The 14007-nt window shown below is 51.8% G+C and overlaps 1 protein-coding gene across 2 annotated transcripts in view; it reads right to left on the bottom strand.

The window, feature by feature from the left end:
* The window catches only part of GATB (glutamyl-tRNA amidotransferase subunit B), a 74261-nt gene that overhangs the window by 9670 nt on the left and 50584 nt on the right, over nucleotides 1–14007 (bottom strand). For both annotated transcript variants that reach the window (XM_072975726.1, XM_072975730.1), the window contains one exon: nucleotides 3910–4043. In XM_072975726.1, the coding sequence (XP_072831827.1) occupies nucleotides 3910–4043 (134 nt within the window). The remainder of the gene's footprint in view (nucleotides 1–3909; nucleotides 4044–14007) is intronic.

The following is a 14007-nucleotide window of genomic DNA, read 5'->3' as shown; positions in this document are numbered from 1 at the left end:
TTCCCCCAGTCCCTCAGAGCCCTTTTAGGATCACAGCTCCATCTCCAGCTTGGGTTCTGGGAGCAGACACCTGACACCTCGACAGCCATGCTGGTATCCATGAAACACGCAGCCCGTCTCAATCCCCAGGCTCACCTGAGGCCTAAAGTCCACGGGACACGAGACGCTGGCGGAGGAAGACAGGCATGGACATCCAGGTGGCTCATGCTGCTCAGTAATCCTTCTGGTCAACTCGCTAGTTTCCTGACACCCCTACCTGGTGCCCCCACCCAAGCAACGGTCTTAGTCTCTTTCCCACCCCCCGCCCCCTTCTCAGCAGATCCTCACCTCCCACATCACCAGGACACCAGGACACCAGTGAGACAAGGCTCAGAATTTTCCGGGGTGCCCTCCTCCTCCTCCCTCACACAACCCCTCCGCCCATGCGCCAGACCTCATCACTTTCCACCCCACTTTCCTCTCTCCTCTCTGCTACTCAGGTACCCATTTCCTCTCTCCTGCGGCTTTAATCCCACACCTTCACAAACGCTCAGGGCTTCCCTCTCTTGAAAATGCCTTCCAGTGAGCTTGCGGTCACTTACTTCTGCCTGGTTTCTTACCTTATTTTTACCAACAGAGAGCATCAGTGGCTGCCATCTGCCTTCGCAAGCACACGTCGCTTGGACTCCAACCCTATCCCTCCACGGAAGCTGTTCTCTTAAAAACTCGCCTCCCCTCACTTATGGCCAAACGTCACAGCGTCCCCAGCCTGCCGCACCCTGACTCCTGGGCAGACTAAACATATGTGAAAATCCCTCCTCCTGGGCCTCGGGTTCCCTTCCTCCTCCCTGACTGCCCTCTTCCGTGTCCTCCTGCTCACAAGGAGGGGCCCAGGGCTCTGCCTCAGTCTGACAGAGAAGAAAAGCACCCCTGTCCCCCAGGCTGCCCCCCCCACCGGTCAGGGCCTGCCCCCCCCCCCCACCGGTCAGCTGCCCCACAGAGGGCCCGGCCCCAACAGGCTCTAAGCCTGGGGTTGGCAAACTTCTGGAAGGCGCCCAAGAGTAAGTATTTAAGGCTCTGTGGGACTCACCTGGTCTCAGTCACATGGTCTTTGTTTTGACTCATATGAGAGGTAATAACCATCCTCAGCTCACAGGCTGGATACAAAGAGGCTTACGGCAGGGACTTCTGACAGGCTCCCGGCCCCTGCCTCCCGCGCCCCTTCCTGGATGCTGCCCCATCCCTCACACGCTGGACTGACCCTCCTGTCAGCACCAGTGCCTTCTCGGCTGAAAAGCCTCCCCTGGTTTCCTAGCACCTCAGTTGCCACGGCTACCCTGCAGGTCTGGGTAAACAGCTGGAGTGCACAACTGGACAGCTGCCCTTGCCTGATCTTACCAGGAAATGCCTGCTCGGGAAATCTGTTATTTCCACTTTCTTAAGTAAATCAAACCTGTTATGAATAGTTATTTATGCGTTATTAATCAAAGGCCAACTTCCAAAGCAATACACTTGAAACAATCAAAGTGCCAAGTTCAACTAGAGCTTTCCGGGTCGGACTCTTTAAACATCATTCTTTCGGGCAGTTTCCAAAGATGAATGCTCATTTGCAAAATCAGTTCCTGCCGACGTGATCTCTGGAGGGCTCCCAGCCTGGTGTCATCACGGGAACACTGCTAGCTTCGTGGCTACTGCTGTTCTCTGCTTTGGAAACGTGAGCCCCGGCGCCGAGGCCGCTCTCTGGCTACGTGCCCTCCCCGGTGAGGCTGGTGGACACACGCAGCCCAGCCAGCGCTGCTCTGAGCTGTGGAGCCGGGGGATCTGCCACAGCTTTGTTCTGGATCCTCAGTTCCTGCTCCACAAAAACTGTAAGAACCATTGCTCAGCCTCCTCCTTACTTGACTTGGAACAACCAAGTACACTTTTATTGAGCGTTTGTTTGCCCTTGGGTTCTTAAAACACTAGTGCTTATGAACTGTTTGGATAAATACTGGGGGCTCGAATTCAACTCCAAGTTCAACCCCAGCTCCTCTAGAAGCTCCCCAAACGGTTGTTAAGCAAACCTCTAACTTCACAGATCAACATAGGAAGAAACTGATCTGAAAAGTCAGGAGACTGGCTTCCAGCCTGAGCAGGTGGGCACCTCACCCCCAGGGCCTGGATCTCCTCCTCTGCTAAAGGCCAGAGCCCAACCAGAAGGCATCTCAGGTGTCCGCCGAGACTGAGATTCAGTGACTCAAGTGACATCACAGCCGACAAAGTGGAAAAACTTATTTAAAGCTAAGATTGACCTCTCCTGCAAAAGCTCAAACCACTCTGCCTCCCGCTGGGACCATCCACTGTGTCCCCCACCACACTAGAACCTGCGGCTCATTCCGTCCTTCTCGACACTTCCCTTTTCTCTGGCTTCTGTGACCCCCACGCTCCTGGTTCTCCCCTTCCTCTGCCCACACTCGGTGGTTAAAGTCCAAGGGTGTCTCGGGCCCCTTCCGCAGCTGCCGGTCGCACTGTTTCCTCCCCGACTGCTCTCATCTGCTCCCATGGCTTCTTGCACCATCTACTTGCCGCCGAGTCCATGATCCACATACATGGGCTGTGCGCTGCCTTCACCCCCAAGACTCTGACGCGCGCTGGTCCCTGTGCCTGGAGCGCTCGGACCCCCGTGGCCTGCCTGGCCCCACTCACCCTTCACACAGGGCGCAGCTCAGCTGCTCCCGCCCCTTCTCAGGGAACTCGGCTCACTGCTTCACAGTCACCAGCCTCTAGACTGGCAGCTCCAAGAGCAGGGACCACATCTGTCTTTGGGACTGGTTTCCCCATATTCGGCACAGAACTTGGCATGGGGCAGAGTCTAAACTAACCCACTCTTGGATTTACACCTCCGAGACAGATGTCTCTCATCAGCTGCCATGGGTCACCCCATGAGGGGGACGTCTGTCCCACAGGCAGCTCAAACCCAGGGTGTCCAAAAGGAACACAGTGTCCTCCACACCCCGTCCCCCTTCCCTCACCCCCAGCCATGCTGAAAGGCGCTGCCCCCATCTTGCTCCACAGCCCATGCCTGGGACCTGGAGTCATGCAGGTGTGAAATCACTGCCCTTACCTTGGTCACCTCACTCAGTGATGCCACCACACTTGGGCACAGGGCGTTTCTCATGGGTGCTCCTGTAAGAGGGGCCCAACCAGGCTTCCCACCTCTGGTCCATCTTCCATCCCACCCCCTAGAGGGAAACTCAAGTGAGCTGTGCTCTCAGGTATTCGAGGGCTGCTAACAAAGGCAGGTGAAGCCACCAGGTGGCCCTCTCCCATCTCTGAAGTTCCCTCCCTCCCTCCTGAGGCCCCCGGAGCTTCTGGGTCTTCTGAGCCTCCCACGCCTGCTGGTCTCCGAGCGTCAAGGTCCACGACTGACGATCGCGTCCCTGCTCTGGACGCCCTGCCTCTCCCAGCCCTCGGCAACTCCCACTAGTCCCTCAGGGCTCGGCTTCTGAGGAACCTCGCTCTCCCTTCTCAGGGAGAGCCTGGCTGACCCCCCGCCTCGGTGCAGCCCCCCTTTCTGCGCATTCGCAGCAGCCTGTGCGCACCTGCGGCCCAACAGCGCCAGCCGAATGCCTGAGGCGCCTTTCTGCTTCTTCCGGGTTTGTATCCCGCACCCGCTTGTCCACTCCCTGCCTTACACACCTTCAGGCCTTCAGGCCCTCAGCCCAGCATGGAATAAAGGACAGCATGGAGGGTCAGAGGTTTGAATAAATGACCTTTCAGATGCGATGGCGGACAGCTTTAGGATTTGGGATTCACAGGGGACATCTGTGTCTTGTCAGGGGATCCTGAGGACAGCAGCCCTGCGCTATCTCAAGTGCTTCTGGACAGAGTTCATCACAAAGGGAGACCAGCCCCCAGACCCACCCTCCCACCCACGCCGTCCCCACTCACCTCTCACTAACAGCAAGGTTCTGCTGCTTTAAAAAACCCAGAAAAGTGTTGAGGACCCAACTAGTCACTTTTTTTGGCTCTGCCCTAGTTTCTTTCATCACATTTTGGAAGAACTCCAGTAGGCCAACTTCATTCTGTAAAGGAAAAAAAAATTATATAAAACTTCTAAAAACTGAAAGATCAGCATTCTGAAGGCAAATATGAAACTGTCACCCTCTGCCTCCTCTGAGACGTCGACTGGTACTTCCCCAAACACAGAGCTGTCACCAGAAAATTCCGATCACTTTCAGTAAACAGCAAGAATCCTACTTCACGCTGTCGCCGTACATTTACAGAGCGTTTTGTCAGAGGAATGAACACGCTGCAGAGCCTGGACTTTGTGGGCCCGAGGACGGTGGAACTCGCCACCCTCCAAGCTCAGTGTCAGCCCTGCGTCCCCTACAACCGTTACTCCCGAGCTGCACGCCCGGCCGAGTTTACTGCCCGGCCTCTCTGTAGGCCTGTCTTCTGCTGCAGGTCCTGGCGATCGCTAGAATAAGAAGGCAGGAAAGGAGCAAATCAAGAAACAACAAACAGAACATTCTACTTCTGCAAAACCAAAAGTAGATCATAACTGTATCCATCTTCACATCAGCCCCAGAGGTGACAGAAGTGGTTTTCACATGTTTCCAAAACGAGGAAGAACATAGACAGGTGATCTATTGAGACCACTAACCGGAGGAGGGAGCCGCCAGGCCGCTGAGCTGACCCTGAGCCTCATCTTGCTCCATGAAAACCGTCAGCTGGGTTGGCTCACCAAGGAGAGGTGTCTGAAGACGCCTCTACCGTTCCTGCTCTATGGACCGCCGTCTCCAAGAGTCAGGGGCCGCGGGCCCCATTCTGTGACTAGAGCTTCGTCAGTGCTGCGTCACTGCAGCTGCCTGGTTAGTCTGGGTGGAGGGACTCTCCCATCTCTACGTGGACTTTAAAAAAAAATCACACGGGAACGCTCACCCTTTATCATATGTTCACCCTTAAATATGAGAATTGCCACAATTCTGCGTAAGAGGAAACCCATGGCACCCAACAGTTTACACACAGTGGCTAACCACCAGCTCTCATGGATTTGGCAGAACCGAGAAATTCAGCTAAGCCCACCCTCTGTTATTCAATAAGGAAAATAAAAACATGTTCCAGCAGGTAGGGGAGGCTGGAGTTTCCAAATGCAGAGGGACCACGTTCTAAGCAGCAGATTTGCCCTACCTGCTGACATTCAAATCAAGTTGACTTTCCTTGAAATATTCCTTTTTCACTTTTTACTGCAGGTAAGGCTCTCACCCTCACCACTTCCAGAGACCCTTCATTAACCAAGAGATCTTTCAGGAAAGTTACAATATGGGGAAGAAGACCTACTGACAAAGGGCTGTCAAAGCTGCACGGCTGCAGAGGCTGTAACACACACACAGGCACGCAGCTGCTGAAGGAGACAGTCCATAATTAAAAAAAAAAACCTACGTGCCCCCGATAACAGACGCAGCCTCCAGTGACAAGCCTGCTGAACGATCTCGTCATCTCCTGAACCTCTTCAAGCCGATGCCATCATTCTGTTCATGCTAAACCAGGGCAAAGGCCACCACAGCAGCCAAAGCTTGTCTACAGATAAAGGCAAATCCAGGCGGCACAAAGACAAAGTTCTGCTTAACTTAGGGAAAAGTACTCAGACTTCCACAATGGCACACAAACCACCGGGGAGGTAGGAAAAACCACGATCCGGCCCAAATCAGACGAGCAGAGCTCCCTTTGCTCTAACCCAGCCAGGCTGGCCCGCTGGTGAAAAGAGCTGTCAGGGGGAGGACTCCGCCTGGCCAAGGAAAGGCTTTCTAAATCCACCTAGAAATACTGCACTTGAACTCCCAGGCCTGGCTGAGTTGCCGAGACGTGATGAATATCTATTCCTCTACCCTTGGGTGGTTTTTGTATTGGATGGATAACACGGCCAGTCAGACTTCGGTTTGTCTTCTCATGTCAGTGCTGTGATGAAGCCTCTCCGGGCTGGCGCTGTACTTCACTGGGGGCTCCGTGGTTTCAGTACGCAACGTGCGGCGGGCGGGCGAGGCTGTGATTGTGACGGGGTGAGCTGTCGGCGGCGGGGCTGGGGGAGGCTGAGCTGCTGCCACCCAGAGATGACGGATCGATGGAACGTCACGTGTGGGCTGCCTGCTCTGGCTCTTTAGATCCGAAGCCCGCTTCTCAGGAAAAAAAAAACACACAGCATTCTAGGTAAGGCCTTCTTCGTTTTTCTGAGATTGGTGAATGCTAATAAGCTTGGCACAAATCTCTGAAGTCCCTGGTGGACAGGGCAGGGTAGCTATCGAGTTTTCTCAGGACACTGTGGACCAGTCATTCTCCTATGTGAAAACTGTATTACGGGCAATGCAGAAAGGCCACTGCATTAGGGGACCCTTCTCAGAGGAAACCAGCCAGCACTAATCTTCCACACATCAGATAGAGCTGAGACTTCAGCTACAGCGGCCAAGTCTCCCGGTCAGCTGCAGCTCTGACTGTTCCCTCAGAGCGAGCCAAAGCAGCATGGACACCAGCCTGTCTTCTCTATAATACCAGACACACTTCACAGCTCTGAGACCGTAGAGCATCCTTTTCACATTTTAATCAGATTTCCCAAAGCATTCGATTACACCCAGAGCCAATGCCAGGCCAGCCTCTCAGACGTTGACAGGAAACCTCTGCTGCCAGCGGGTCTGTCGGCTGATCACTGTGTCGTCGCTGGGGTGAGACAAGGCAGAGGGGTCACCTGCCTTCCCTGAGGCTCTGGGAAGAATCCGATTCCCCCTGCATTGGAGCCTGCAAGCCAGGTGCCCCGAAGCTGACTTGTACGTTCTACCTTCAGAGATGACAAATGCTGGAAGGCTGTCCTGTTGGAATGGGATGAAGGCTGACTTCTCAACTGCCATTCCTGTTCTAAGCCACATGCCCTGGGAACCCGACGATAGGGCAGAATGCGGCTGGACTATATTTAGAAGTAGAGCGGAACTGGACAGACACAGCTGCCTGGTGGCAGAGTCAGGGAAGAAAAAGGCCACGGAGCACACGTTGTGGAACAGCTGGTTGTGTGGCCGGGGGTGACCCGGCGGCTACGGGGACCCCGGCTTTATTGCCTGAAGACCTGCTACCTGAAGATGAGCAGCCAGCCCTGCGGGGGGCTGCACGTGGCTGCGGCTGCTGTGGGTGGCGTTCATAATGGCCTCACCAGCAACAGTAATGGGTGCCAGCACTGTCCTAAGTGCATTCTCTGCATTAACTCCTTTAATCCCAACACCAACTATCAGCCAAGGAACCAGCGGAATCGTCTTTCACGGATGAGGACACGCTGAGGTCGCACAGCAAGAGAGCAGTAGAGCTGGGGCTCAGACCTCTGTGGCCTGTGCTCTTAGACTCCGTGTTGTGCTGCCTCTGATGAAGACAGGTCACATTCCCTCCTGGGGCCTGGCACTGAGCTCCCACTGGGCCGGGCACGACGTAAAGCAACCAGCTTATCCAAAGAATGCACCTTCCCACCACTTCCATTATTTTATCTGATAGCTGCCAGCTGTTCAAAGGTTCCTAACATATTAAAAAGTGTCGCAAGGGCCCTCAGCAATTAGCTTAGAAACAAGGAGGAGAAAACGGCAAGCATGGGTTCTGCCGTTGCCAGGGCACACCTAGACCATGTGGCACTCTCTGCTGTGGCTTGCCACATAGCTGCTCCCAGACCAGGAAGGAGGACGGTGGGGCCGCCCCCACCCCACACTACAGGGCTCCCAGGGGACAGGAGCCCTCCCACATGTCCTGTGGAGTCGTTTTGCCGAGGGAGGCGCCTGCAGGACCAGCACCACCTGCCGCCTGGGAGGAGGGCCTGGCACCTGCCTGTCAGGGGCTCCGTGGTTCCCCGTCATTCCTGTGACGCTCGTCACTCTGACAAACTGAGAGAGACAGAACGCAGGCCCAACAACTTGGTGAAAATGTCCCTGAAAATCACATCAGATGCTAGAGTTAGGGTAGAAACGGAAATTAAGGAAGGCGGCCCCAGGAGAGTGGTGGGTCTAGGGCAGAAACCAAGGGCAGATGAAGGACTGGGGTGTTCGGTGTAGGGGGGAGAGCGGGCCTGGGTCTACGATGTGAATGGGACCTGCTTTTTACAGAAGCAGGGAGTGGCTGTGAAATCTCTTAGCGAGTGAGGGGGGTAAAAAAAAAGCAGCACCCAGAAGAGTCGTCAGCGGGGAAAAACAAAAGGTGGTGAATTGGGGTGTGAGGCCAGCACAGGAAACATCACTCTCCACTTGGGTGTGTCAGCAAGAAGTCGGAACCCTGACCCACCACTGCCACTTTCAAGAACATCTGCAGAAGCTCCGAAATTGACTGAAACACCGAGTGTGCGACCTCTAGTCTGTCTCAGGAGTGCATGATTCGAGAAGTCTATAGTTCTATTTTGGTCCCACAATTTCCACCTCTAGGTCAGGTTCCCGGAGGGCTTGGGAGCCCCTAAAATCTGAGTGAAACTCTGGTCTCAGCAATTTCACCTGTGCTCTGTTCCCAGCAAAGCCGGGAAGTACACATATCTGAGCTGGGCTCAGGGTACCGGCTCCGCTCAGGGAAATGGGTTTACATTCTCTGTGATGCAGCCACTCTAGAAGAGACATTGAGGGGAAACCAACTTAGGAGTGGGACTTTCCCTGGATAATCAAAATTCAAATAATTCAGGTAATAAAAGTTGACAGCAGACAGGCATAATCAAAGCCTCCACAAGAATGGGACACAGAGAGCATGCTGTCAAGAAATCAATTCTGAAGACAATCACATTTTAATGAGCCTAACGCCATGGTTGTCTAGCGGTCCTGGCAGGGAGGGGGCCTGTGTCACTCAATAGCGGCTTTCTGTTAACTGTCCCCAAAAGGAAGCCATCCCACAGACAGGAAGGGAGGCTTCCAGATGGGCTGGGAACACAGCCCCGTGGAGTCCCCATGGCTAGGGTTCAGGATGCACTCCTCCTGGTGCACAGGTCCCTGAGGGGCAGACGGCTCTGAACCCAGACGATCCTCACCTCTGAAAGCACCCCCCCTGGCATTCACACCTGAGTCAAATGAACGGGGGGTTTTGCAGGGGTCAAGTCAGAAGACACGTCTTTTGATTTAGCTTTCCCAGAACAAAATACTGGTTATTTTTCCAGTGCAGAGACTGTGAAAGCATCCTTAAGCTGGCAAGCACTGGGTGCAATTTTATAAAATGAAGAATAAAATCAATTTTGAAAATTGCATGGAGCTGAAATATGGTGACGAGGGTGATCGAATGGATTTTCCTCTGGCTGCAGTTAGACGGTGCGTCGTCCTTTGCTCCTCGGTAAGTCAGGGCAGTCTAAAACCAGTCAATAAGGCTTCAGATGCTTTTTTAAACTACTAGCTTTAAAGCAGCATTACCTATGGGATACACAGCTATTTATCACAGGGAATTATTTCCTAGGCAATTCATCCAGATAGAAAACCAGGCCATTTCCAGCTAACGAGAGACTCAAAGCAAAACTCTTGAAAAACAATCCATTTGACAACCAACCACAGTCATGACATACTTTGTTTCTTTGTTCCCTAGAGACACCTTAACCTTTTCCATGATGTCAGAAACAAAAGATTATGACTTTAAATGGGGAATAACCAGCTGCGGGAATGAAGTTGTTCAAACAAGACCACACGCCTTGAGGTTGCACACACAGGCAGACGCGTGCGGCAGCAAGGCACTGCCCTGGAGGGTCTCAGTCACGTCTCCCGACAGTCTCGCTGGGGCCGTGTCGGGTTTTCCTTAAGATCCTGCCTCGCACGGCTCTTGATGTGTTAGCAGCTGCCCGGTGCTCTTTTCCGTGCCAGCCTGTTCCCAGCAATCTGCTTGGCTGTACTGAGATTTTTTCGATTCACTGAAGATGCCCTGTGCCTGTCACCTTCGGGGTAACTGACTCACACCCCTCCTCCTTCCTCTGGGGAGGGGACAGCTGTGGGCACGTTCGCTGGGCCCTTCCAGCTCCTAAGTGTCAGAGGTGAGGTCTGGGACCCAGAGCGTCTGTCTCTCAATCACTGACCCGCAGGGCTACTCAGAAGAGTTACCAACAACCCGGAAAAGATAAAGCTCTTACATCTGACAGCAGGACCGGGCGCTGTGATGAGCACCGCGGGCTCTCGGGAAGCACTGATCTGGGGCCGCTCTGCCCTTCCTCCACTGGAATCTTTCTGCCAGTCACGCTGTGAGCTCACATGTGTCCCTTACCAAGTGCATGACGTTAGATACTGGGCAGAACCATCCCACAGAATCCACAACCCACCCCCGCCCCACCCTGCGCGGAGGCCCTTCTCAATGACTCAGCCAGAAGGGGCCAAGGACCAATGGCAGAAAGTCTAAGAATCAAAGTAAGTAAAACTGCAGAGGAGAGCCTACATTTCTTTTCGGACTTAAATTTTCTACTTAGAAAATAAACATAATTTCTGCGCTTCATTGGAGTTGATTGATTTTCACTAAGTATAGTAGCCAGCACTTTGTGTTTATTTATAGGACAGTCTGGCATCTTAAAAACCTAAAGGGTGGGCAAAAGTTTAAAAGGAACTGATGTTCTATGACCGTGCTTCATGAAGCATCAGTGGGGCCAGATAAAGCATTCATATCAACAATTGTAAACACTCTGTTTTCTCTATTAAGTGAGCCAAATAGCAATGAACTTGAAACATTATTTCTGTTTGGGCTTATGGCACATGACACATGCCAGCAGGCAGGAGAGCTTAGAAAAGTCTGGGCCCTGAACTCAGCTTCCCCACAGGCCTGACGAAGTCACTCAGCATCTGACACTTACCCACAGAGGTGACGTTTCCTCCCCGGGAGGATGGGGAGGTGGACGGTACCGACCTCGAGGATGCTGGGAGCACGGATGAGAAGGTGGTCCGCCATGAACTGCAGAGACTGCTGTCAGCCAACAGCCTCTACTCCGGGCTGCTTGTCAGGCCAGTGACTGCAATTCGTTTGTGTTCTGAGTTCAGTAAAGCTGAGTTTAAGAAGAGATCCCCCACAGAAATCACCTGGGTTATCAGCTAAGGAAAATGCACATGTGTATAATCTAGACCATTCTAATAATTACTCCTGGATACACTGGCTCAGAAAAGGACCTGCTAGGCTATTAGAGTCTCTCCTACTTCAGAATTCTAACGCCGAGATCTCAGCTTCTGGATTTCTATTCCTTGATCCTTACAAATGAGGTCAGAAATCAAGGGAGTTTGACACAAGGTAGGGAAGAAAGGTTAGCTAAGTAGGTTGAAATTTCACGTGGGGCAAGGTACTTTTTATGAGGCCAGACGAAAAAACAGTAATACGGGTTTATCTCTTGGGAGGGGATTCTCAGGAGGGTTTAAGAGACAAAATCAGAACGTAGAGTTGATTTAATGTCCTAAAGAAACCAGTTCAGAAGACAAGAGTCAGAGAGACCGAGGGACCTGTGGCCGGCCACTGCACGTGGAGTGGCTGAGGGGCAAATATCAGCCTTCTTTCCCGGAGCTCAGGGACCCACACGCCACCCCCTGACTTGCTGGCCTGTCAAAAGGGTTCATGTGGTCAATGGTTTATGTATCCAACCTTCGGAAACAGGGACGCTTAATAGGATTGCTGCTTCTCCCAGGACCTCCCTATGCACCATGATAGTGCCCTGTTCATCTGCTTGTCTGTCCAGCCATTCACGGATGCCTCCTGTGTGCCAGACATTGTGTCGGGTGATAAGATACACCCACATCAGAGCTCTGTAAATACCAAGAAGAAATGATCAATTCGCAATCAGTGCTGTAAGATGACAGGATAAGTTAAAGGCTAGAGTTGAGTTTTAAAGTTTTTGTTGTTGGTGGGTGAGGCCTGTGTGGGGGTGGGTATGTGCATCATGTTTAATTAATGAGCGATCCGGAAGCAGAAGCATGGAGTCAGAGCTCTGCAGAGCACACCTCCACCACAGCTACTGATTTAATGAACACTCCTGGGCACTCTTTAAATTGAAAGATGGTTCATTAGATTTGTGCATCTGCCCTTCTTGGCAATCTGTTGTGTTTCTGATGAAGGCAGGAGAAAACACGGACACACTGTTATGAGTATGTTATGAGTAACTCAGCTTCCAGTGATTACCCAAGTCATCAGGAGCTCAGGATGGTGAATTTCAGGAAAACGTCTGAATCATTCTCTGTCTATTCCTATCAAGTTCGCTTCTCACCTGTCTTGAGAATTTCTAGTACTAGACATTACATATATTGAAAAAAAAAAAAAACCCAAACTAATCACCTAATACATTATTTGCAAGCTGTAAAAATAAGCATATTTTTAATACATCGAAAGAGTAAGTCCCTACAAAACTGGCTCAAAACCACCCTCTTCTTGAGTTTTTTCCCCCTGTTGTCCCATCAAGGTAATCATTACCTCCTCTGGGCTCCCAGCCTACGTTGTATATTGCAGCCTGCCCCGGAGTTGGTTAGCTGCAGTGCCACACACACACACACACACACACACACACACACGCACGCTCTTAGAAAGCAAAGAAAACATTAAAAAAAAACAAAACAACTTTGTCCCTATCTCAGTACCTGCTACATAGGAGATGCTAATAAAAGTGCTGAAATGAATAGATCAAAAAGAAGTTCCCCTAAACAGGGCCTTAAACTATGAAAAGTGAGACCCACTCATCACTTGCCACCTTCAGCAAACATTTATTCAAGGCCTCCGAGGCTGTGGCACCTGAAAGACAGAGGCGTGGGGCCCGGGCACAGATACAGACGTGTCTCTGCCGCAGGGGCTTCCTGCCGGGGCAGGTGAGGGCACCGTCTGCGGCGGCAGAGGCTCGGTCTGGGTCCTCCCATCCGTTATAGAATTCGGCAAACATGTTACTAAATGCAGGACTGGAATTTAGGCTTTAGTGTTTAGTCTGAAGTTTATTTCAAGTGGGCTGGAAATTCAAGATGGTGGGGAAGATGTGTGAGGCTAAAACTCAGTTTTGTTAAATCAACTTAGGAAAAATTGGTGAGTTTTAAGAGGTTTCAGGTTAAAAGGTGCTCTGAACAAGATGCAGACTAACTGACTCACGAAGACGAACTGACTCACACAAAGATTTGGCTTAATGCGCTTAATTAGCACTGTTGATGAGCTAATCTGCCGAGTGACAAAGCGAGAGGATGAAACAGTCCTTGTGTTCAAGGCACTGAACAAAATACATTAATTAATAAATAATTAAAATACAGCCGATGTAATTGCCACAGAGGTGTGAGTACGAGACAACAGCAGTCCAGAGGAGGCAGCGATCAACTCCAACGATGAGAAAATAACCCACTGTGTCCAATCCCGGTGGTGAGAGCCTTCATGTGCAGCTTGTACGGAACACCTTTTAACCTGAAGCCTCTTAGGACTTGTGTGTTTTTCTGAAGTCGATTTACCAAAACCGAGTTTTGGATACTCTCTGGATACTTTTCAGATTAGCTGATTAACAGATGATACAGAAAGACTCATTCATTCAACATTCGCTGGCCTGTGTTGGACCAGAAACAGCAGGGTGTTGTTACTGAAGTGGGTAAGTCTGCACACAAGTATGAATCCCCTGATATCCCTATGTGTTATTATGGGTCAATTAAAATGCAAAGCTCTGGCGTTCCCAGCGATTCACGTGCTGCCCACGATGAGTGCAGCGGACACCCTGCCCCGAGAGACGCAGCAGGACCTGCCACTTCCTCCCTGACAGGCAGGAAGGCATCCGTGATGGAATGCCACTTCATGGCATCTGTGTCGCTTTAACGTTGCCGTGACAAAGGGAAACTACAAAGTCCCAGCAGCCCTGGGAGGATGGAAAATCCCTGACAGATCTGCGCGGTGTCAGATTCTCTTCAGAAGCATTCTCAAGCCTCAGGACCGACACTTCTGGTCCGAGTTTTTGGCATTTTGTGTGGAATGTTTCCCTCTACAAGCAGTAATACAACTGGCTGGCTTTTTGAGAGCCCAGCTTCCTGCCAGACCCTGTCATGGTTCAATACTGCCAGACATCTGGAAAGCCTATACATTGATTTTCCTTTGTCT

This window comes from Vicugna pacos, chromosome 2 (assembly GCF_048564905.1).
Source record: "Vicugna pacos chromosome 2, VicPac4, whole genome shotgun sequence".
Classification (NCBI taxonomy): domain Eukaryota; kingdom Metazoa; phylum Chordata; class Mammalia; order Artiodactyla; family Camelidae; genus Vicugna; species Vicugna pacos.
This window is presented reverse-complemented; position numbering and strand designations above follow the sequence as displayed.